At 41.9% G+C, this 26,259-nt stretch overlaps 1 protein-coding gene across 1 annotated transcript in view; it reads left to right on the top strand.

Annotated features, from left to right (window-relative positions):
* Atp10b (ATPase phospholipid transporting 10B (putative)) overlaps positions 1-18,874 on the top strand; it is a 108,890-nt gene extending 90,016 nt beyond the window's left edge. Inside the window, exons 18-22 of the mRNA XM_052197450.1 lie at positions 5,298-5,498; positions 7,339-7,419; positions 8,801-8,905; positions 12,677-12,864; positions 18,385-18,874. Coding sequence (XP_052053410.1) covers positions 5,298-5,498; positions 7,339-7,419; positions 8,801-8,905; positions 12,677-12,864; positions 18,385-18,874 — 1,065 coding nt within the window. The remainder of the gene's footprint in view (positions 1-5,297; positions 5,499-7,338; positions 7,420-8,800; positions 8,906-12,676; positions 12,865-18,384) is intronic.
* The last annotated feature ends 7,385 nt before the right edge of the window (positions 18,875-26,259 follow it).

Below are 26,259 nucleotides of genomic sequence, written 5' to 3'. Positions count from 1 at the left end.
AGGCCAGCCAGGCCTCTGTACTGAGATGCTGTTTTAAAGAAAATGGCATATTTAAGACTTATAACTACCCACTCTTCTGAGTTATAAGGTCATCAGGAAGATATCACGTGGTAACCCTCATAAGGTCTCCTTCCCTTCTTAGGTTTCCTGCTCATGAACCAACTTGTATTAATTTGTGGTTTCGGTTTGCATCCATAGTAATAGATTTCCTCATGACCTTTTCATACAGTCATTATTCTTTGTTCCCATTCATTCATCCCCTCAACCCACTTCATGCCTCCTCCGCCCTCCAGCTGAACCCCTCTGTTCTCTCAATTACACCCTCTTATTGTTATATATATTACATTACCCTATCCTCCAATCCTTTAAAAATATCCCATGATCCTTTCCAGCATCATGAGCTAGGAATACACACATGTAATTACCTGTAGATATACACCACATTTTCCTTATGCATTCATCTGATTCCCTTCCCTGACCATTGTGTATGGTGTAACTATGAACATAGCTATGCAGTATCTCTGTGCATATGGACTTAGAGTCCTTGGGGTATATATCAAACATGAGCCACACGATAGTTCTAGCTTCAGTTTTGGAGGAAGGACCCGCAACAGAGATTTTCATAGTAACTGCCCAAGTTCTGTTCCCTCCAGCTGTGAGCAAGGGTTCCTCCTCCATCCTCCTCCCACCGTAAATGATCGAGGTCATTTACTTTCTTGCTGATGTCAGCTTAAATGTACACTCCCCTGATAGCTAAGAATAGCGAACACTTTTTCAAATATTAGCAGTTTGTATTTATTTTGAGGATAATCTAGTTAATTGGCCCACCTATTAGTTAGATGGTTATAGGTGGTTAACATTACAGTTACCTGTGTAGCCCGAGTGTGAAGTCCATTTCTCATACACAGTTGGCAGTCTTTCATTTGCATTACACAGTCAGTGTTTTCACTGTAGTGATGTTTTTTTAAGAAGCTTTGCTGGGCAGAAGCTTCTTAACTTCACCTAATTCTCCTTCTCAATTTAGGGGATTATTGCCTGAACCACTGAAGTCCTAGTCATAAAATCCTTTCCTGTGCCTGTGTGGTGTTTTCTCTCACAAACATTTCAAACTTTCAGCTTTTACACTGAGGGCTCTGACCTACTTAAAATTTACTTCCACACAAGATGACAGATATGAATCTAGTTTCATTCTTATACATGTGGATATATAGTTCTCTTAGCATACAACTTATTAAAGAGGCTGCCTTTTCTCCAGTGTACAGGTTTTGACAGCTTTTCTGAAAATTAGACAGTTGGGGCCCTAGAGAGATGGTCCAGTGGTTAGAGCACTGCTTCTCTTCTAGAGGTCTTGAGTTCAGTTCTCAGCACCTATATAAAGCATTTCACTACTATCTTACTCCTTACTTACTCAAGGGAATCTGATTGCCCTCTTCTGACTACAGTAGGCACCACACTCATATGTGTGGTATGCACATGAGCACACAGCATACACACACACAGAGAGAGACACACACACACAATGGAAATAAAAATAACTTCTATTTAGAAAGCAATGCTTGACATTTTTCTATGAAAATCAGACTGCTGTTATTGTGTAAGTTTATTTTCAAGTCCTCCAGTCTATTTCATTGGTCTATAGTCTGCCTTTCCAGACACTATCAAGCTGTTTTTATTACTATGGCTCTGTAGTATCATTTGGAATGTTACGTTGTCCCTGGCATTGCTTTTTCTGATAAGAATTATTTTAAGTATCCCAGACTTTTTGTGTTTCCATATGAATTTTAGTTCAAGTGGCATAACTTTAAGGTGTGTGTGTGTGCATGGGCAGATATGTGGGTAAGTGCGTGTGTGTGTGTGTGTGTGTGTGTGCGTGTGTGTGTGTGTGTGTGTGTGTGCGTGTGTGTGTGTGTGTGTGTGTGTGTGTGTGTGTGTGTGTGTATAATTTTAGGTAAATATTAAATGTTTCTGTAGGACTTTTTCAAGCCTTTTTTAGTGTTATTACTCCTCTCTTCCTTCTGCATTGACTTACCTCCTGATCCCCAAATAAGCCCCACCGCCATATTGCCCCATTCATACCACTTGGATCTTACCAGTCCCTTCTCTACCAACCCCTTGCCCATGGTCCATTTTATACTTCCTGGTTTCTTCAACTACTCCAGCTTTTACATTCCCATTGAAGACAGCAACCACAGAGAGAACATGTAACATTTGTCTTTATTTCTGTCAAATTGAAAAGTGCTAGGTACTAATCTCAGGGATTAAAATAGATCATTGTGTGATCACCCGATGTTAACAGTTTCTGAGTAGCTATCTGATGTTATTTTGGCATTTCTGCCTCTGTGAGTTGTTTTTCTCTTACAGCTTTTTTTTTTTTAAGATTTTACTTTTAGTGTGCGAGACATGGGATTTTTGCATGAGAGTCCAGTGCCTGCAGGGATCACAAAGGACAGCTGACCGTTAGAGATTGAGTAGAAGGCAGTTGTGAGCCTGGGTGCCTGGAACGAGACTCAGGTTCTCTCAGAAGCAGTTCACATGGCTAGCGTGACACAGACTTTACCACAGTGTGGTCTCTCCAGGCCTCCCATTACCACTTCTAATGTACTTTCTTAGCTTTGTATTTTTAACACGTTGACTGTATAGTATGTCAGAGTTCTCTGGTTATATCTATTTGGCGTTCTAAATGCTATTTCCTTCTCTGGATTTGGAGATTTTTCTGCTATGATTTTCGCTGACTAGATTATCTGTGACTTCAGTTTATCTCAGTCCTTCCTTCTGTCACGCATGCTAAGCTCTGTGTCCTGGCCACACCCCACAGTCTGTGGATGTTGCGGTCATATACATTTACTGATGTCTGAATGCAGGATTTCATCTTTCCTCACCTGCATCCCTGACTCTTTTTTTTCTGCTGCTACATTAAGCTTTTGGGAAATGCTTTCCACTGGGTTTTCATTTTGTTCATTGAGATTTTCATTTCCAGCTTTTTAAAAAATTTCTTCCAATATATCTTTCCTTTTTTTCATCTAAATTTTAATTTTCTCCATGAATTGTCCTCCTGTGTTAATGACTTTCCACTCTAGGATCCCTGTTGGATTTAGCAGCCTATGCATATGTTCTTTAAAAGGTTTTGAAACCTTCCACCAGAGTTTCATCTATTTGGTTATCTTTGAGTCCCACAGTTGAGGAATTGTATAATCATGGAGGAGTTGTGCTGTCTTGTTTTCTATGTATCTTAGATTACTGTTTAGCAATTTGTGCATCTTTCTCTCTGCCTCTCTGCTTGCATCAGGGAACCTTCCTTCATACTGAGCTCTTGAAGGCTCAATCCCCAGCAACACTCAGCCAGGAGAAAATTAATACAGCAGTGGCAGCATCTCAGCATGCAGGGTCTAGAAATATACTTAAGTTATAGTCCATCGATGACCACAGATCTGAAAATGACAGTAGCATGAGCTATAGAGTTAAAGATAATTCAGAGTCAGTATGAAAATAGTAATGGATGTGATGAAGAAGGGGGATGGGAAGAGGAGAGAAGGGAGAAACCTGATGGAACAGATAGAAATCAGGGGCACGGGAAGGATTGTTAGAAGTAGAAGAAGAAAGAGTTGTGAACCTAAACTAAAGAAAATGTTAAAAGTTCTAAATTAGATCAGTGAAAGAGGGATAAATAAAGAAGAAATTTAGAAGCATTATTTCTTAAAGCCCTGTAAGGTAAATCAAAATATTACTCAATATAGAAAAGGAGAGGGGAAGGAAACAAGGGAAGACCAAAGACGCAAATAAATAAGGAAACTTATAAATAAAAATGAGATTGATGGTGGGCTGGAGAGATGACTCAGAGGTTAAGAACACTGATTGCTCTACCAAAGGTCCTAAGTTTAATTCCCAGAAACTACATGGTGGCTCACAACCATCTGTAATGGGATCAGATGTTCTCTTCTGGTGTGTCTGAAAACAGCTACAGTGTACTCATATGCATAAAATAATCTTTTTTAAAAGTTAGATTGAAGTAAATTAATACAATACAGTAAATAAAAAACCTGTGCTAAATATATAAAAAAAAGAAAAGGAGTGGATATTAGGGTAGCTTCTTTCTAGGACTTCAAACTGAGAATTGCAAGTGTAGAAGGGACCATTGATCTGTGACCTCTCACCTGTTCTGTTGTTCTGATGTTCCCCAGAGCTTTCTGCAGGAAGAAGCATTCTCCTTCCTTGCATACCAGTGTGTCTGCTAGACACATTTAGGTTTGAATGATATGGGCTAGGTATGTTTGGCCATTCTGGAGTGGCTGTTTTACCTAGGGAAGGCAGGCTCTCCCAGATTTATTGAGAAGCAACTAGAGCTCAAAGGACCTGTGTTTATACTTTTGGAACTTGAAAGACTGGTGCTCTACAAAACAGGTGGTTTCAGAATTTGATCTAATCCCTGACTCACACTCAGTTATCATCAAACCAAAGGGTAATTCTGAGTGGGTGAGATTTTCCTTCTCTTCATGCTCATCCACCCTTCCCCCCTGGCCCAGCCCCCTGCACAGCATCTGAGCCTTCTTTCACCCAAGCCTTAAGGCAAGCTAAGTTGACGCTCCATGATCTTTGGATGTTTCCTAAACTCAGGACCCCAAGTATATATAGGTCAGTCTTTAACATGAAATTCGCTCTCAATATGATATTCAGCTGCTGCCCTCCTAGTTGCAGTGTGGCAAAACAGGAATTACTTCTGTTCCTAATCCATCTGCTGGAGGAATTTTCTGTCTCAAGAAAATCCACTGGGTCTGACTCTCATGAATGTTGTGGGAGTATCTTAGAGACTAGCTTATAGCTTACATCTGTCTTACCTTTTAGAAGCGGTGCCTGAGTCTCCTCCCTTCAGGCTGTGTCACCTGCTTCCCCTGTGCCCTGCATCTTGATCCCTTTCACTTTTGTCATGGATTTCCTAAGCTTTTGCTCTATCTGTCTTTAGGACGAAGTCTCTTTATCCTTGCTTTTACTCTCTCCTTTACAGAATCACACAGAGACAACCTATAATCTGCCATCTTACCTAGAAGTCCAAAGCTCAGCTCTCTATCATCCCTTCCCACTTTCTTTTACCACTGGGATACTGTTTGTACAACATGTACCATGATAGATGATAAAATGATGTTCAGAGAGATGACATAGCTTGCTCAAGGTCACAGAGCCAAGAATTGATACACCCAGGCATGTAGAATCCAGAATCTCCTCTTCCCAAACCTGTGCTATTAACTGTCATAGTCCATCACATGCAGGAGCCTCCCTCACAAAGCCTTGCTCCCTGCCTACAGTGCTACGTCAACCTGCTGTTCTGGTACCAGTTCTTCTGTGGTTTCTCTGGCTCCACCATGATTGACTATTGGCAGATGATATTCTTCAATCTCTTCTTCACGTCCTTGCCACCCATCATCTTCGGAGTCCTCGATAAAGATGTCTCTGCAGAAACACTCCTGGCATTGCCCGAGTTATACAAGAGTGGCCAGAACTCTGAGGTGAGGAACTCCAGAAGTCATGGGGACATAGCTTCAGATTCTCTCTGACCTCTGCATGACCTCTGGTCTAACTGTTCCCTGCATGTCAGAGAAAGAGAATTGTGCTACCAGTCAGGAATTCTATTGCCTAACCACAAATCTGTCACTTACCTCCTGTGTGACTTTGGGTGACTCTGGCCTGTTTCAAACTTGCTGCTAAGAATGTTAGATAAGAGTGGTAAGTATATTTTAATAACATCGTAATTATACCACATCAACTGCCATAGCTAAAGTGTACAGTACATAGGATAAGATCCCACCCCCTCCTGGCTGTGAAATGCAGCAATTAAACCTCCAAGATCTTACAAGTTCATATTCTGTTCCTCTAACAAAACACCAAGGGCAGGATAATGCTACAAAAGATTTTTATTTAGCTCATAGTTTTGATGCTAAAAGTCTGAGATCAGGCAGTTCTGTCTGCTCAGCCTTCTAGGTGAGGGCCTCCTCAGTTCCATCACAACATGAAGGTGACATCATGGTAGGAGCATATGTGAGAAGGACAGATCACATGGTGTGTCAGGAAGCTAGTGAGATTTGTAGGTCAGGATTGTTTTAACAACCCATTCTCGTGAGTACTAACTCACTCTGTAAAACCACCATTAATCCAGAAAGCACCTTTCTTCAGTGTCTGAACCACTTCCCACTAGGCAGCATGTCTTAAACAATACTACAATGAGGACCAGGCTTCCCACATGGGAGCCCTTGAGGACATGCTCAAATCATGACCAAACCACTGCTCCTGGTTGGGGGGTTGGGGGATTATGATTAACAGCTAGTTTTCTCCTCATTAGTAAGACACTGAGTGAATGCTATGAGGAAGGCATAACTAGACCATAAGATTATACAGAGTCTAGAACTACTTTAATCAAACAAACTTCAGAAGGCTTAGGATGTCACCATGCAGATTCCTATAAAGGTTTCTGAAGCTCTGAATGACTTGAAGACATAACCCAGTAGTGAGACTAGCAAAGGCACAGACAAGGAAACTACACAGAAGAGATGGGAACAACATTGGCCGCCTCCAAGGGAACTGTAACGAAAGAGCTTCGAGACTCCTGAGAGTCCAGTTCATGCCTTGGCACCTAATGTGAAGAAGAGCAAAGGTGGTATCTTAGAGCCATTGATTATTTTTGTGGACAGCCAATGAATCAAACCAAATCCTAACCCAAAGACAGAGGGGAGCGAGCAATACAGCAGTCCAAGCAGCCAAGATAAAGGGGAGGGGGTGTAGCCCATCTCAGGCTCTTCTAATTTTACCCTCTCCATAGCCATGCTGGCTACATAATGTGTGTATGTGTGTGTGTGTGTGTGTGTGTGTGTGTGTGTGTGTGTGTGTGTGTTACCTTTTCTTCAAGGGTGAAGAGCAGATACAAGATGAGAAATATTGTCTCTAAAAGGGTTGATCTCTGACTTTTGGGAACATTGATCCTGGTCTATGAATGACCTTGCCATCGTAGATGGCACTTAGTGACTCCAGAACAGCAGTACTAGTGTCAGAGATAATGTATGGCATTGACTGTGGCATTGACAGCACTTCCTAGATACCAAGGCGGAGTTGCATTTAGTGACCTTGTACTCCATATTTTATGGGAAAAGGAAGCATTTCTCAGAGAAGGTTCATAATTTCCACAAAATTTTGTGTATGTAGCAGAGCTAGAACTTTATTCCTCTGTAGCTAAGATGACAGGTTCTTATCAATGCAAAGTATCACATTGTCAAACCCAGACACACACAGAGAAGATGCTTGCAAAGACCAGAGACTGGCCAGGATGTTGAGTTGTTGATGTGTTCTTACCTGCAGTTCTACAACCTGCCAAAGTTCTGGGTTTCCATGGCTGACGCATTCTACCAGAGCCTCATCTGTTTCTTTATCCCTTACCTGGTAAGTCATATAGTCCCATCCTAGACATACAATTCACATGTAAAACTTGTCTTAGCTATACAAAACCAAAACTAATAGTGTCTTTTTTAAGTACATCGTGGCAGAGACTGCAAATTAGTAGCTGGGTACATCTGAACCAAAGAGTTTGAGAAGATAGAACAATTTGTGCAAAGCTTCATTTCTGATAGCTCGTGGAAAGCCAAATATTGTCACTACACTGGGTTATTATAGCTTGTGGGAAAACAGTTCAGAGTTGGCTCATGGCCCTGTTAGATATGGGATTGTATTGTCAGGGACCATGTTGCCTGACTTCCTCTGCCCTCTCACCTTACTGTGGCAACCCCTTCTCTGTGCATGCCTGTGCTCTAGACTATCACCATGAAATTATAACATGTCTGTAATTCTCCTGCCTTCTAAAATGACTATGAAGGTGCCCAGCCTCCCAAAGGAAGGAGGCACCTTGGGCAAGATCCATCCTATGCTTCTTAGCCTCTATAGTTCCTGCCCTTGAGCTGAAACCGTTTATTTCAGTTATGGTTCCAATTGCTGTGATAAAATATCATGACCAAAATTAACTTGAAGAAAAAAAGGTGTATTCAGCTGACAGTTCTACATTATACTCCATCACTGAGGGAAGTCAGACAGAAACTTGAGGCAGAAACCTAAAGACATAAACTGAAGCTGAAGCCACAGAGGAATGCTGCTCACAGCCTTGCTCCTCATCGCTTGGTCAGTTTGCTATCTTACAGCACCCAGGACACCTGCTCAGGAGTAGCAGCCTCCCATAGCAAACATTAATCAAGACAGTACCCTCCAGACTTGCCGAAAAACCAATCTTATTAAGTCATTTTCTCAATTCAGATTCTCTCTTCCTAGATATGTCTAGGTTCATGTCAAGTTCACAAAAACCATCCCTCTGGCCCTAGACTTGCCTTCTGTCTAGACTATCATTTTCTTTATCATACTCCAGTCTCAGCAGATAAAACCTGTGCTCCCAGGGTGTCTAGTCCTTACAGCACTCTTTCATCCTTTTAAAGTATGCCACCAACTGCCCTGTCTAAAAGACCATAAACGCCTGAAGGTAGACACGCATATGGTCAGCAATTATGCCATGCCTGGGAAATGCTCAGGAAAGCCTTTGTGCGCATTCCACCATGGTTTTCTGCTTAACCAAAGCAAACATGTTCCTAAGCAATTAAATGGCATGTACTCATCTCTTACCTTTCAGTTCCTAGAATCAACCCCAACTTTTCCCCTCTCTGTTCATCATGTTCCTTCCCCTCCCTTGACTCCCATCCTCACTGTTTTGAATGCACAGCCCTAAATCTGTGCATGCTTTGATATGCCTACTTGACAGTGCCTGTTTGTTCTTCCTCCTCAGACCTATTGGGGTTCAGACATAGATGTCTTTACTTTTGGAACACCAATCAACACTATCTCCCTCACCACCATCCTCTTGCACCAGGCAATGGAAATGAAGACATGGGTAAGGACCCCTACCGGCCATTTAGCTCAACACTCGTATTCTTGTTCATTGACTGCACTCAGATTTCTGAGTTCTTTTACTATATACAGTGGATCCTGCTCAATAAATTGATTGGTTTCTCACTGCACCCTTGTTAAGCAGTGGAATTGGCATTGTTGGCCTCAGTATCCAGCCATCCTGACAACACTAACTAACATAAAGCAATGAGAGAGTCACAAAACCAGAGAGATACTGATGAAAATTCACCAGCTAGGAAAGGCGAGCCTGAGCACAGCTGAGGCTGAGTCTATTTGATACCCAATGGCCACATTAAAGCCAGATATGGTGGTGTGTACCTGTAATCCCATTGCCAGGAAAAAAAAAATGGAGATTGGAAGATCTTTGCAGCAGATGGTTGGCTAGCCAGTCTAAGAGAATCATTGATCCTCATGTTCAACAAAAGACCCTGTCCCAAAAACCAAGATGGAGTTTGAGGAACACAAACACCAATATCAACCTCTAGCTTAGATAGATAGATAGATAGATAGATAGATAGATAGATAGATAGATAGATAGATGAGAAAGAGAGAGAACTACCAAATTGGGAAGTAAAATGGAAAACTCATCTACACTGACACACAAAAAAAGAGTTATGAAAAGAAAAGGTGGTTGGAAAACAGTGGCTCGGTGTCCACACTGAGAGAGTCACCAAGTGATAAGACAGGGAAAGGGGTAAATAAGCAATATTTGAAGAACTAAACATTCAGAATTAAGATTAGTCAAAATAGATCTGGCTATACCCCTTAAATGTGAACAGTCAAACTGTACAAGAACAAAAATGACATAGAAATGGTCTCAAAATCTGCTAGTGATTAGGGGGCATTCCGATGTAATCCCTATTAGACCTTGCCCAGAGGACCAGTAGTTTGTAAAACCGAAGCAAAAGCTGCTCAAAAACCAAGGCTTAATTCTAATCAGAGACGGGAGGGGAAGTAACTGAGATAACTCTGTGTGTGCATGGCCCATTAATGAATATAATTAATTCTTATTTATTTTGCTTTTTTAAATTAATGTCATTTTCAAATAAGCTATAAGGTTTATCATTCAGGTTTTTTAAGAAATGTATTTATTTTTTCAAGAATACTCAAAAACAATGGGTAAGTGATTTAGCAAAAAAAAAAAATAGAAATATTTAACTGTCCATGTTTCCATAGGAATCCTTAATTTTTAGTATGTTTAACTTCAGCTTAATCACTAAATAGCACATGGAGTAAAAAAGAAAATGATGAACAATAACCTCTTGCTGAGTGACTAAAATAACGTGACATAGGGTTTTTTTTGTTTTTGTTTTTGTTTTTTGTGCTGCTGGTAGGTGTAAAAAAAATTAGTATGAGGATAAATGTGAGTTCCACAGAACTCCAGTGAAACTACACTCAAGCAAAGCTGACTGGGGATGGGGGTTATACAAAAACCACAGTGGGTAGGAAGATGATGACGATGGTGAGGACGGGGTTTAAACCATAGTCAAGATCAACTCAACAAATAAAAACAAACTAAACATAAAGTGAGTTTGACCAAACTTAACATACTGTTCCTATCATTTACTAGAAAAATAAGAAAAGAGATTTGTCTTAGACTAAAAACTTTGTAAACAGTAGGACTTTCAGGTTCCTGGAAGGCTGGAAGTCCAAGATGAAGGCACAGAAAACCTACATTAAGGACAAGAAGTTGGGAAGGAACTATTGTCTAACTCCTCCATTTCCAAGATGACTTACTTTTGGGAAACGGAGCCAAAACTAGACACTGTGTTCTTATAATGGCAGAATGTTCTCCCTCCAGCCTCTTTTATAAATCCATTCTTTTCCCAGTGCCCTTGTGACTCAATCACTTCCCCAAAACATCCTGTCTCCTCTGGTCACACATAGGGCCTTAGGTTCTACCTAAGAGCCTGAAGGAATACCTTCATTCAAATGGCTAGAGTGGTTCTGAAGCCACCGGCAGCCCAAGGATAAAAACTCAGGCAACTAAAACATTCTGTTTTGGTAAAACTTCTCAGCAGTATGATAAAGGTGAGGAAGTACGGCAACTTTATCTTATTAGCAGACTACAAACTAATAAACCCTAGAGCAGCAGAGTTCTTAACCTGTGGGTCATGACTCCTTTGGTGGCCAAATGACCCTTTCACAGGGGTCACCTAAGACCATTGGAAAACAGATATTTACATTATGATTCATAATAGTAACAAAATTATAGGTACGAAGTAACAAAGTAATTTTATGGTTGGGGGGTCACCATGAAAACTGTATTAAAGAGTCACAAGATTAGGAAGGTTGAGAAGCGCTAGAGGGTTATTTTTAAACAATCAAAAGAGTTTAAAGTAGCCACAGGCTATGAAATAATTTCACTCCTAAGTATACACCCTACAAATAACAACAATAAACAAATAATCTTACTTATGTGTAAGGGAACATACAAAAATGTTTGCTACAACATTGTTTTTAATTTTAGATATGTATATATATTGTATATACACACACACACATGTGTTTGTGTGTACATACATACATACATACATACATACATACATACAAAGAGTATAAATGTTCATCAATGGTAAAACTCACAATGGTATTTTTGTAGTCCCAACTTAGCAATAGTTAATCTAGCATCTCTGGGGTTGGTTATTTGTTTGTTTTACAATGGTACCAACACTGCAGATGTAGATTAAAAGCTGTATTTCAAATGTTGAACTTAGATCTTTTCCTGAGCTGGCAACTGCAGAGCTAAGCCAGCAGGTTCCACTCAGCTTTATAATCACAATGACAAACAACACATTCTACACCGCGAGGCTGGGGTGCTCACGTACACTATTTTCTGTTTACAACAGGTTTATAAGATATAACTCTGTCATGAGTCAAGAATCTTCCATAGTTAAAATGAACAAGCTAGAAATATAACATCTGTGTACACACTGATCTCAAGTAGATGTTGAGTGAAAGAAAATGCAGAGTTATTTTAAGTCTGCCTGAAGCTCATAACAAATGCTGTAGATAATGGGGCTTAAACCGGAAAAAAAGTTATATATTACCATTTTTGAGGTTAAAAGTCTGAAGTCAGCATCCTGGCCCAGGAATTGTCTGGAGGAAAGTCTTCATCCCAGGTTATAGACAGCTGCCTTTTTTATACATCTCTGGAAGAAAGAGAAAGAAAGGGGTCTTTTCTTTTGTGTGTCTTATGACAGCACTAAGTTCATTGATGGGGGACTCCTAAAATATGTCCAAAATTCTCATATTCAAATACTATTGATTAAGAACTAGAGCTTCATTATGTAGATTGGGATGAAGGCACAAACATTCAATCCATAAGCAAAAGGGATTCCTGTAGATGAAGAATTCATCCACAAACACGGATGTGTTAACATGTACAAATGTCCTAAAAATGATGAACCCTGAAACTTAAGCTCAAGAATAAAGATAGGCGGGCCATTTACCAAAAGATAGGTTGTCACCTGAATTTTATCTTAGTATGCTTGAAGTGTGCATCTCAAATCCTACTGCTTGGGATGCTCTTAACCATTACATTTTTCTTTAAAACAGAATTTTACAAGTTGAGTTGCTTTTTACAACCCAGCTAGGCAGAGCTTGCTCCATTATCTGATCATGTTGTGAGTGGTTGATATGTGTATGCCTTTTCAAAATGGTTTAAAACAAAGGCTAACTAAGCTGTGTGCATTTCCTGCTCCATAACCTAATTTTATAACCTCTAACAGCATCTTCCCTGTCCCCTCCACAGACTGTCCTCCATGGCCTTGTCCTCCTCGGCAGCTTCCTGATGTATTTCGTGGTTTCCCTAATATACAACGCCACTTGTGTCACCTGCAACAGCCCCACCAATCCCTACTGGGTGATGGAAAGGCAGCTCTCAGACCCCACGTTCTACCTCATCTGCCTCCTCACACCAGCTGTGGCTCTTCTACCAAGGTTTGAGCTCGTGGGCAATGTCTTTTCTATTTTCCAGTCTCCCCTAAGTTCGCATACCACAAATGTATTAGCTTCTGTCAAGAAATTCCTGGCAAAATCAACTTAAGGATAGAGGGCTTTGTGTCAGCTCACAGTTTGAAGAGAGTCTGTCATGAAAGCAGACAGACGTGACTATTGGTTCTCAGCTTACTTTCTCTGCATAGGTCAGGACCCCAGCCCACAGTAAAGGCGGTTCTTTCCGCTTCTGCTAAACCTTTCTAGAAACACACATACAGATATACCCAGAGGTGTGTTTCCATAAAGCCTCTAAATCAGTCAAGTTCACTGGAGCCTTGAGATTGTTGTCCAGAGGCGAGGTGCTAGGATAAAAGAACAATAAGCCAGAGGGTAAATAACACAGACTCAGGTCCCAGGTCAGCCATTGAGAAGCAAAATGGCCTCCGTTGTGACATATGTAATGTGGGAGTGATCATTTTACCTCCCTGGCTTATAAATTTTGTTGTGTGGTGAGGGAGCATTTTTTTTTTTTTCAAGCGCCATAATGTTTCTCTCTTAGTCGGGGAGTCTTGCACTTCAGTGCCTGGAGGAAAGGCCGCAGTCCCAGCAAGCCACATGCAATACACACATGGAAACTAGGAACTTCCTGTTATTACAGGAAAGAATTGTGAAGCAGAACCTCAGATCTCTCTCAGAAATTTTAATTATTTTTTCATGAAGCAGCCAACATTTTATCATCACTTAAGTTTAAAATATAAGTGTAACATTTTAAAGGTTCTGTTTTCCTGATAAATCATTCATAATCACATATTATTTCTTGACACTTCCCACCTAAAAACTTCTGCTTTCACATTTTCAAAGAAAATGCCAACAATAATGGTGCTTCTTCATGGGGTTCATGTTTGTTACACACTGTATATCCTCAAAGCTAGAAAGAAATTCATAAGCCCAGTGTTCTTCATTAGAAAAATAAGTAGAACCAGCGTCTTACTAGCCTGCAGCAGCAGCTTAAGATAGGCCACTGAAACGTGTGCACAGACAGTTGACACACATGGAGAGAACAGATGGACATCAGGTTGATGGCTTTCTGCACAGACAAGGGAGGAGTTAGGGAAACTTTAGCAAGTATATACTTGCTACCAACCATGGTATCACCACAAAGTTAAATTCTCATCTAATTCTATTTACTAAGGTCAAAGGGATTTCTTCTGATAATGAAGGGATTATTTTAATAGTTATAAGGACTGCTGACTTACAAGTTTGGCATAATTTTTGTTTGTTTATATAAATCCACATGATAGAATGTTTGCTGAGGAAAACTGTTCCTGGCTTAAAGTTGAAAGTCACATTACTCATAATGGGGATTGATCTTTCTCGCCAATCTTAGGATAATAGACCACCAACCTTAGTCTAGCTAATCCCCTCAGGTCAAAGGGACATTACGAATTCCTTCAACTAGAGCATAGATGTATGCAAACCATTTTACAGATTTAAAAACAAAATAACATACCAAGCTTAAGCCCTAGTATATTCTCTTAATCTTTTTAATTGGTTGTAGCAAATTATAACAGTCTCTGGGCCCTCTACCCTTGACTTTTTTTTTTGCAGGTTGTATTTATGTATTTAGGGGTCTGTGTGTGTGTGTGTGTGTGTGTGTGTGTGTGTGTGTGTGAAAAATGAGGCCATGAATGTGAAAGCGAACAAGGAAGATTATATGGGACAGTTTGAAGGAGGAAAGAGACCATGGAAATTATATACTCTCAAAAAATAAAAGAAATAATTCTGACCTAGAATGTAGGTCAGATGGGGTGGAGAGGTGGTTCAACATGAGCAATACTTGAAATCTCTTACAACTTCTCTTTCTTTCCTTTACAACTCACACCCTAGATACAGTGAGTGGCAAGCCCTCACAACAGGCTCTCTGGTCTCCTCATTTTATACTTTCTCCATGCATGCAAAAATCACCATTCTGAACTGAAAAATCCTTCATATATGCTTCCCAATGTGGGTGTCTCGTTGATTCCAGATGTATTTCTCTGGATCATTCATCAGCTGCACACAGTCTAACAAAAACAGAGAGCACCTACAACTTTATTCTAGGTTGACCCTCCAAAATCTCTCTTCAGAGTCCCCTTCTTCGAATGCCAGAGCCCAGATGGCCCTCTAGCCATTATCTTTGGCATCCCTTGGGGCTGCATATCCATAGCTCACACAGCAGCAAGTCAACACTTCTTTCTCAGATACATCCTTTCTAGAGCTGCCATCATAAACAGGCTACTTTCCTGACACCCCAAGTTATACAATTTGTCTCCTCTTGGGACTTTTCTCACTATACATTATTAATGTATCAAAGTCTGGTCTACTCACAAGTTTGCCAGCCAACAAAACCTTCCCTGGGCCTCTATAATAAAATCCAAATTGCAAACCACAGTCCTTGCCTACTCTAGTCATCCTTTCCCTATCTAGGATCTAACTGTCATTTTCACACTTCAGCTAGTTTGCCTTGGTGTCTCAAACCCTACCCCACCCCTGAGCTTGACTGTACAAAAACATCAGTCCTGTGCCCAAATGCTTCTTCTTCAAGGATGGTCTTTAGATGAGACCAAGTGTTTAAGTCTTCTCTCTGTTGTGATCATAAAAAAAGAGGGGTGAGAATATGTTCTACAGTGGTGTGGGGGAAGGGGGTGCCTCAGAGGGCCCATGCCAAGGCATCCCTTCCCCGTGAGGGATCAGACACACGATAGTATAGTATAGAATAGAGTTTATTCAGGGCATGGGAAATGAAGTTAAGGGGGTAGTGGAGGCAGAGAAAGGCAGGTGGAAAGAGTAGAGAAGCAGAGGCAGGCCATGACCATGTGGAGAGAGAGAGGGAGGGGAGGAGGAGAGAGAAGAGCCCAAGAGAGCAAGAGAAAAGATGAGAGTGAGAATAAGAGATGAGAGAGAGAGAGAGAGAGAGAGAGAGAGAGAGAGAGAGAGAGAGAGAGAGAGAGAGAGAAGAAAAGAAGAAAAAGAAGAAGGAGGAGGAGGAGGAGGAGGAGGAGGAGGAGGAGTCACAACCCCCTTTTATAGTAGGCCAAGCCTACCTGGCTGTTGCCAGGTAACTGTGTGGTGGAGCTTAGACAGAATCCTAACATTCTCTATCAGAAAGACACTCTCATGCAACAAAAAAGTAGGAGTTCTCTCTTATCCAAAGCTTAATCCTATAGGACCTGACTGCTGTGGGAACTTGACACATATTTGTTGACTGGAGGGTGGAGAACAAAGGCCGTGTCCTGTGGGAGAGATTTAGACTAGGGAAACTTCAGTTTCCAGAAAATAAATCCAATCCTTCCTGAAGCATACACTTGGCCCCCTATTTACTCACTTGTGAAATCTACTAAAGTCTGGAGAAAACCCTTGGCCCCTGTGGGTTCACCAAGCAACTTCTTCAAAAGACGATAGAATAATGAAAGACTCTTGAGGGGCTTTCAAATTAACATTCTAAATGTCCTCCAGGCAAGGTGGGCTGCTTCTTAGATAGTACTTAGAAAGGGGAGTGTGGGTGGCCTGTGACACAAGATACTGAACATCCTCACTCTTCCACTTGGAGAAGTTTGATCCAGGAGATGGATTTAGAGTCAGTACATGTAGCTTGGCAGGAAGAAGACAAGCCAGGGTGAGCTACAGAGGCCTCAGACCTTTTCAGGAGACCTTGGCAATCTCTCCTCAGCACCTAGGGGTGGGTGTCAGTTTCCTTACAGGCCAAAGACTAATTATATTAAATAAAGTTCCATAAAAAATACTGATGCATGTACAATAAACTAGAGACTAGCCTGTAGATCTAGAGTACTTGAGTCTGACCATAACTTGACATCACACAAACTGCTAGATTAGTTTCCATATCTGTATACAAAAGGAAACAAAAGCATAGTTATGCATTGTGCAGACACACTAAGAAATGAAAACCACAGCATCAGACAATTTCATTATAGTACAAACGTCACAAAATGCACTCACATAAGTTGGCAATGTCCCCAGGTGATGGAAGCATGCATGCTCTATCATGAACAGAGAGAGCCTCGTGTTCCTCAACTGTACTAAGTACATGGATTTTTTTTTTTTTTTGAGAAAATTGCGTCAGTATTTAGACAAGTGCTTCGAGCAGTGCTGATATAGAATAAGCCTTAACTGCTTTGTGTTACTGGTCTTATCATGCTTCTGCACCACCAGAGGCAGCCACCCTTAGCTTTGCAAAGGGTCACTCGGAGTCCAATAAAGACGATCTCTGTAGAGTTAAATACTAAGACCCTTCCAATGCTGAAATTTGAAGAAGTCAATAACTGTTAAGGAAAGTATCAGCTCAGGATGCCCAAGACCAAGTTCTCAACACAAAGGAGATTTGTTTGCCCCAGAGGGACAGAGGGCAGGGAATAAGAAACAAAGACAGGAAATGGAGGATGGGGGAAAAGGGAAAGGGAACAAGGGAGGGGTGAAATATTTGTCCTGGAGTGGGACAAAGGACTGACTCTGGATAGAGAGGAGGCAGACTTGGTACACAGGAAACGGATAATTTGTAAACATACAAGAGGAAATTCTGTATCAGGATGGGGTATTTAATTTTACCTGGGCATGTAAATTAGATGAGCTAAAGGAAACTTTTGGTTGCTAGACTTCAATACTTTGATAGCTCGGAAGGAGGAAGTACCCAAATAAGGGAACAGACCTTGGTGGCTAGCTTTAGGAATGTAATCTAATGAGTTTTAGCAAGGCAGAAGGGATATAGGAGAAGGGCAAGGCCTACCAGAGCCATGCTCTCTATGCTCCAGCTGGCCAGAATCCCTTGGTAAGACTCTGAAAATCGCTGAAGGAAGACTCTAGACTCAGATAGTATGCAAAAACAAAGAGCACTTATTCTGCAGAAATTATCAGCATCCAGGGTCAACCATTCTTTAAAATGGCAACCTCAGACAAAGGTGGGGAGACCTTCTTATAAGGAACTAGGAGAACTCTCTAGAAGTATTAGGTAATCTCTAATGTGATCAACTGGGGCCAAAGCAGTGACATTAGTATAAATTGACTGGCTACTATGTTAGTTCTTCTATATTTAGAGAGTGAGTTAATCTAATATTGTATTGGTGGGTGCTAGGGAGGTCACAGGGGTCAGCTCCGGATTGACTTGTACTGGGTGGTGAGTGGTATGCATTCCAATGTCATGAATGTTTAACTATAGGATGAGATAGGACCATCCAACACAGATGATCTATCCTGGGATAAGGTATTTTCCCATTTCTGTGATTATCCTGAGGCTATTCTTTAGGAAGGGGTTTTATGACCTTATTTTGGATCTAATGGTCTGTTTCTGGAGCTGGTGTCTTATGGCCTAATTTTTAGAACTTATGATCTATTCCTGGAGCTGGTACCTTATGACATTCTTTTTCAAAATCAGGCTGATCCTTAAGTAGAGACAAATGGGATTGATGTTGTCCTTTTACCTTTAACAATAATTCAAAAACTATCCCTTTTCCTCCTTTTACTTCCTACTAGGTATTTTCTCCTGGCTCTACAAGGGACATATGGGAAGTCTCTAATCTCAAAAGCTCAGAAAATTGACAAGCTGCCCATAGACAAAAGAAACCTTGAAATCCAGAACTGGAGAAGCAAACAGAGGCCTGCCCCTGCCTCTGCTTCTGCCTCAGCTCCTGAGTGTGCTAGCCCTGTCCACACTGGGCCCCCATGCCATCCAGTGCCACCTGAAGCACAGCAGGACTTTGGAGCCAGTACCTCAAAGAGCTCTAGCCCTCCCAGACAGAAGCTTGTGGAAGACTGGGTTCTCCAGGGTCCACGATGTAGCAGAGAGCAGTCTAGGGATGACACCTGCTCAGGAGATAACTTGGCTAAACTTTCTTCTGGGGAATGCCTTCTGGACCCAAACAGGACAGTGGCTCCCATGGCCTATTCCAGGGGTCAAAAGGATGTATCTCGACACTCAAGGAAAGGCAGCCATCGACGATCTCAGAGTTCATTAACCATATGAGGGAGAGATGGATACAAACTGAGAAGAGACCATCCAATCACTGAGCAACTGACCCAGTCCCTTTTCATCTCTGTAGAGAAATGACCGACAGTTTTATCAATTCTCCTCACCAGGGTTGACTGCCTTCAGGAAATGCTAGCCCCAAAGGGTTTGAGGAAAACTTCACTATCAGACCATTTGACTCTGGCTTTATTTCTGCTGCCAGGAAGCACATCTTGAAAACGATAGTCTGGATGCAGATATGATTTTGTTGCATTGTGTTCTCATAGCCCATGCACATCCTTATGCCCTTCTAAGTAATGCATATTACCCAATGCGACAGGGCAGTAAGCATCCATGACTCCAACCAGTATTAAAGACCTTGGGAATGTATCAGAACGTGGAAATTACTAGGTTTATCGAATCATCAATTCACCCCAAACGTTCAAGGTTTAGAAGAGACCAGCACACAAGAGGACTTCATCTCAAGATCACTACAACACCATCTCTTCCATGCACAGAGTTGGGTCTGCTCCTTTCGTGTAATCCATTGGTTCTCAACCTTCCTAATGCTGAAACCCTTTAATACAGTTCCTCATGTTCTAGTGAGCCTCCCCCCAACCATAAAATTATTTTGTTGCTACTTCATAACTGTAATGTTGCTACTGTTATGAATCAAAAGGCAAATATCTGATAAGCAACCCACAGGTTGAGAACCACTGCTCTAAAGCAAAGATGACAGTGGGATTTACATGCAGTACAACAGATACTGCCAAAGGCTATGGGGTTGCAACTCATTTAAGTAACAGGAAGAATACGCACACTAAAGGTTTTCCACTAATGGGCCATTTGCCCCACAATCTAAGGAGTATTCCAAAAAATACATGGCATTCTCCTCATCAAACTACTTATTTATTTTGAAGTAAAATTACCCATCCTCATTCAACACTTTCAATGGGAAAATTCAGAGATGAGATCTTAACACAGCTTCACTCAGGAAGAGACTCATACGACAGAGCAAAGTGACATCTTCAAGTCTAAAACCTATACTAATCAGCTTATTCAAGAATGGCATGGCCATTGCTGACCCATGATTCAGCTAAGTTAAGCAGTCATGGGGAAAGAATTACATGTATTTCATTTTCCTATCAATTGTAAATGCTAGAAATGTTAAAGAACTCAAAGTATTTCTCTAAAAGGCTGTCAAGAGAATATAGGTCTGCTACGGTTTATTCCAAGTCTTCAGAGTTAAGTCAAGGAGTGTTCTTTGCCCAGTCTCCCTAAGACAGTGTCTATACATTGGGCAAAAAGTCCAAGGAGAGCCAAACCAGTCTATTAAACCTTTGTACCCAAGTCATCACCACCAGTCATGAGTTGGCCTGTCACTTAAGTAATTTCTCAACAATGACACTCACCAAAAGCTTCACAATCAAGATGGCAAATAGTAGAGTGAGCTGACCTGTCCATCCTGGAAACAAAGACTGGAGAAGCCATTAGGAGAACCATATTAAAGCTCTACTTTGTAATGATGCCAGCATGAGCCAGAAATGGGGCAGGGGGAGGGGAGGGGGGACTCGAGTACCCTACAGAAAAATTGATATGATCATGCAAGAGATTGGAGAATGAGGTATAGGTAATCCTACCAATTGGGTGTAAGTTGTTTCAAATGAAAAGATTCACCAAAACTTGGATCTTACCCCATTCCAACCCCAACCCCTTTCCCCCATGAGACTCCCTGCCTGCTGCCAGTAGTCAGAAATCCCAGTAGAATATTCTAAAATAATAACAGAGCATTGGCTCCAGTAGATTGGAGTTTAAGTGTTTGCTCTTTCCCCGAAGTCTTCAAAGGACCTTGAAGCAGGTCACCAAGCTTGCAAATTAAGTTTAAGCAGCTCTACCTCCTGGAAGAGGGACCAAGTCCAAATTGCATGCAGTGCACTTTGAAGCTTTCAGAAGCATGGGCAGTCCATAGTAGTAGCAGAGTCTCGCCCCAGAAGGAAAAGAGGGGCTAGATAGGCAAACCAAAAGAAAATGCAACACCCCAGCCCTTACTGAAACCCATGCTCTGCCCAGCACTCTGACGCTGCTCTTTTCTTGCCTGACCAGCCAAATCCATTTGCCCGTGATGGTCCCATTTTTACAGTTTCCCACATGCTGGGGAGCCTGGACTGATCTCATCGCAAGTGTTCATTTATTCTTGCCATTCTTCATGAACCAAACCAACTGTGTGATGTGCCACCTCACTCAGAGGGAAGCGCCAATGTTCACACTATACATGTATGTATACATGTTATATGTGTATAATCTTTTTACTGATAGACTGGAAACATGTCATCATTTTTTAGAAAGAAAAATAAACTTGATTTTTTCCATATTTCCCTACTGATCTGAAACTCTTTATTATTCTGCCTGTACATTATCATTACATATCATGAATATTCATTCATTCATTCATCTTTGTATTCACTCATGAATCTTTCCAAGGAACTTGAGAAAGTCCCATCAGTACAGCTTGGGCCTGCCCTCCTTGTACCTATCTTCCCGTTAGGAATAGTATGAGAGTGGAGTACAAACTACATCCCTGGGCTGCAAGAATTGGAAGCAGCACATACAACACATAAATTCTGGAATCTAATGCAACTACTTTTCTCTCACAAACCTAGCACACACCCCAAACCTAGCCTGACTTAGACCTCTGTCTTTGTCATTCGCTGTCAATGTAACAGCACAAACATGAGGGTATGAGTTTAAATCCCTAGAGCCTACATAAAAATCTATGTGTAGTGAGCACTTTTAACCCTAGCACTATGGCAGAGGTATGAGGTGGGCAGAAAGGAGAGAATCTCTGGGATTTTGTGGTTGCAAACCTAGGTGCAGTGTTTCAAGGCAAAGAATGATAGAAGGTGGATATCCAATCTTCTCTGTCTTCCATGTGTACAAATACCACACTCAGACACATGCACACACTCATGCATGCATGAGGGAGAAATGAAAGACAGAGACAGAGAGCAGAGTAAAGTGATCAGTGTGACTAGAACTCAGACAATGGTCTGGAATTATGTTGTCCTAATAACTATATTGGGTTACTTTAGTGTATGCTAGACACCATACATCACCTCCACAACCCTGCAGGGTAAAGACTTATCTAGCCTGGCTCAATAGCTTCAAATGCACCACCACCACCTCAAAGATCCATGTGTTGGCCTTATCCTTCCTTGCCTGATGTCAATGGAGCTCACATCTACCTGTTCTCTATCTTTTCATAAGAGGCACTGTAAAAAAAACTGAATTCCATTTGCAGTTATTCATACCCACCTCATAAAGAAGACAGTGAGGTAAAGAAAAGTCACATGAAGGCACAATAGTCCCAGAGTTAGCAAGTAGTCAGGTTGTATTCTAATCCTGGGAGTCTGAAAGTGGTGGCTGTGTGCTTAGCGAGAGATGCACAATCCAAGATAAAACCAGGGAGCACACAGGGGCCAGAACCAGATGACATTCTCTTGAGAGGCAGAGTTTCACAGTGGTGAGGGATGCCCAAATTTCATCTCAAATCTGGCACGAGCTACCAATGTTGTCTAAAGAAAGATAGTTTCAAACCAGGCTGCAACCCAAACAAAAGTAAGTATAATATCATCATTTAGGGGGAACCTGAGCTAATCCTTACACTACCATAAAATATCTCTCCTGACTCCAAACAGGCCACCAAGCCAGACTGTTCCCTGTGGAACTCTTTCCACCTGAAGCCTTCTGGTGCCACCTAGCAGGCTAGAAGGAGGTACTGCAACTGGGGTTGTGCAGGGGTGGGGATGCTTCAGACCTTGGAATCCTGTTGAGAACATTGAGTCTGCCAGGATCTAAGAACTGGGGGCCAGATTTCAAGTCTTGGTGTTGTGGTTTCTATGATAACTCTAAACAAATTCTTTCAGGAGTCTTTCCCTGAAAGTATTCTTCCAATTTTCCCCAATCTCTCGAATTGGGCCCTCAATTGGTTCTAGAAGTTATTTGGGGAGGCTGTAGGAATGTTCTTGGATGGATCCCAAGCCTGTGGTCTACTATCTGTGCAGCTGTACAAGTCTGTATCTCATTCACATATAAACACAGAGAATGGAAAAGCCCATAAAGACATTAGTTCCCTGCTGCGCCTCTGGTACTTGGAATATGGCATCCTGTGATAATACTGTGATGCCACCATTGGAGACATCATGCATGAGATTGGTTTTCAGGGGTTGAGTGAAGCTGAGGAGACATCCACCCTTTGGGGGAAAGTAACAAACCTCCAATCCCTTGGAGGACCTATACTGACTTTTTCAGATGTTGAGAAAATGTTGCGTGAGGGGATCCTTAACAAAGGGCCAAGGTACTCAACCCTTCCAACTGTCAAGAGGGAAGCCAGAGCAAATATGGACCTTTCCTTTACTTAGGCCCTCAAGCACCTCATCAACCCTACCACCCACCCTCAATAAACATGGTTACTTACTATGTGAATGAAGCACAAAGCCTATATTTGCATGCCCCTTCAAACACATCATTTCCTCAGTCATACCTCTATGGATAGAGACACTGTCTCTGCAGCAGTCTGTAAGAGGGCTCACCCCTCACAGGAAGGCCAGAGGAAAGGTTCCACTGGCATAATGGCAGAGAGACTAGCCAACCAAACATTTGACTGAGATCCAAAGAAAGTATTTTCCCACGTTTTTTGAACAAATGATGTTAATCAAGTGTCTCCTCCCCCCCCTGCAACTAAGTTGGCTAGCGGGCACCCAACTCTTCCGATGGCTACCTCCGGCCTTTGTTCTGTGAACAATAAGGCTCCACACCTCGGCTATCGACACCGCCCCCAAGCCGGCGTTTACCTGAGCCACCAGGCTGAAGGCAGACGACCCGCTGAGACCTGGAGCCAAAGGATTCACAGCACCGCCTTTGAAGCTACCGACTTCTGGGGGGTTGGCTGATCCCCCAAATGTCTATATAACCTGTCTTAAATTTATTAAAACCAGTCTTGACCGGAATCCTCGCCTTGACTCAAATCCCTTTGTCTCTGTCCCTGTACCCCAAGATTCAACAGGTAACCTGGTTCACATGTAGCTGCTGGCGGTTACATAATTGGCGCCCAACGTGGGGCGACCTGGCACGAGAGAATTTCCTGAGGTAGCCCTATCCAGCGAAGCTTCGCAGAAAAGGTGGTAAGAAGTAGTATCCACACGGTAAACAACATAGAGGTCAAAACTAGCGCTAGTGAATTCGTGTCTATTGTTGTGAGTGTAGGAAGGATACGGTTTTTCAAGCATACTGTGCGGGCCCGGCACGGTGGCTGCTTGGGTTTAAAGGATAGAGAAAATGGGACAGGAAAGTTCGCGCGAAATCTGCGCACGCAACATTCAAGAGTTGCTTCAGGCAAAAGGGATTGGGTTTGAAGAGGAAAGATTAGAAGATTTCTTGGACCAGATATATTCCTGTTGTCCTTGGTTCCGAGAAAAACGAACGTTAAATGAGAGAACTTGGCTGAGAATTGGTAATTCGCTAAAGGCAGCCAAGGCAGACAATATCGCCCTCTGCCTCTGGACTCTGATTAAGGACATCATAGATAAAGGGAGTTTGGAAGAATTAGGTGTTATTCATGAAAGTGAGGATTTTCAAGTAAAAGGCCATGTGGAGAAGAACCCTATAATAGAAGATTCTCCACAAACTAAGTCTCGTGAACACAGAGACAGTTCTGATGAGCATATTGTAAGAAAAAAAATAGCTCATCCCGAGAAAGGAGCGATTGAAGTTCATGGAGAAACTTGGCCCCCCGTAGCGCCATCTGCTCCGCCTGTGACCTTGATGGCAGAGGCCGAGATCCAGAAGGACATACAATTACAAAAGTTAGAGTTTGAAATTAAATTGCAGAGATTGACTAATGAGTTACAGGAGCTAAAAAGGGTCTCTAATACTAGAGAAAACAATAACTCGGAGACCCGCCAGTCGCCATTAGAAAGAGTTATAAACCAGGCCCGCGGGGAGGGGCAGGATACGTTAGAAATCTTAGCTTTTCCAGTCCTTAAGATAGAAGACCAGGACAATGTGGTCAGACAATATCAGACCTTGGAATTTAAGGTGATAAAAGAGTTAAAGCTAGCGGTAGCCCAGTACGGCCCGACAGCTCCCTTTACACATGTAGCTGCTGGCGGTTACAATCAAGGTTAGTTATAGGTGAATGGGTGAGTGGGTGTCTTTTAAAATCACCTTGATGGTAGCTGCAACGCTAAATAAAAACATCTCTCCCTGACCCAGCAACTATAATTACCTAGTAACATAATCACCCCTTCAGGGCCTTGTCTTAGTCACTGTTCTATTGTTGGGAAGAGACATCAATGGCCAAGGCAACTTTTATAAAGGGAAACATCTCTTTGGGAGCTTGCTCACAGATTCAGAGGTTCAATCCATTGTCATGAGGGTAGGAAGTGTGATGGCACACATGGCCCTGGAGCAATAGCTGAGAACTACATCCTGATTTATAGACCAAAAGAGAGATTCTGGGCCTGGACATGGGCTTTAGAAACCTCAAAGCCCACCCCCAGTGACATACTTCCTCCAACAAGTCACACCTCCTAATCCTTCTCAAGTAGTGCCACTCCCTGACGATTAAGCATTCAAAACTATAATCCTTATATAATCCTTATTGGGCCATTCTGATTCAAACCATCACCATCCTTATGAGCTCCTCTGCCTCATAATGTTAAGGGGCCCAGTCTTTCACAGGAATCAGGCATGTAATGGAAAATTATTTTGAAATGCCGTTTCTCCTACAGCTAACCGATATATTCCACAGATGAAAGGTTGTTATTGAATGTGGATGATGAAATCCAACAGAGAGACAGTTAGCTGTGTCCAGGGTTATTCTACAGTGTGTAAGCAAGACTAAGATCAGTCTTGCTTATGGTATGCTACTCTCCTGACTCCCATCTTCAACTATTTTACCAGACAAAGAGAGAAAATACCAATGCTTCCCAGAGCTGTTTGCACATTTTAAAAGACATCCTCCCACAGACATGAATGCAGGCAAAACACCAATGCACATTTTTTAAAAAAAAGGAAAAAGATTGTTACGCAAAATGCCAATTGTATAGAATAATATGAGGCCACATGGTAAATGACAGAAGAGAAATCTGTCTGAGTAGAAATCTGTGTGTAGTGCTTTGAATAAGAATATCCCCCTGTGATGGTTTGTATATGCTCATCCCAGAGAGTGGCCTTGTTGGAGGAAGTGTGTCCCTGTGGGGATGGGCTTGGAGAACTTCCTTCTATATGCCTGAGGATGCCCACTCTGTTCCTGGCTTCCTTTGGATAAAGATGTAGAACCCTAAGCTCTTCATGCACCACATCTGCCTGGATGCTGCCATGCTTCTGCCTTGATGACAATGGAT

This window comes from Apodemus sylvaticus, chromosome 10 (genome assembly GCF_947179515.1).
Source record: "Apodemus sylvaticus chromosome 10, mApoSyl1.1, whole genome shotgun sequence".
Classification (NCBI taxonomy): domain Eukaryota; kingdom Metazoa; phylum Chordata; class Mammalia; order Rodentia; family Muridae; genus Apodemus; species Apodemus sylvaticus.
Note: the sequence above shows the minus strand (reverse complement) of the source record. Positions and strands in the feature narration are given on the sequence as shown.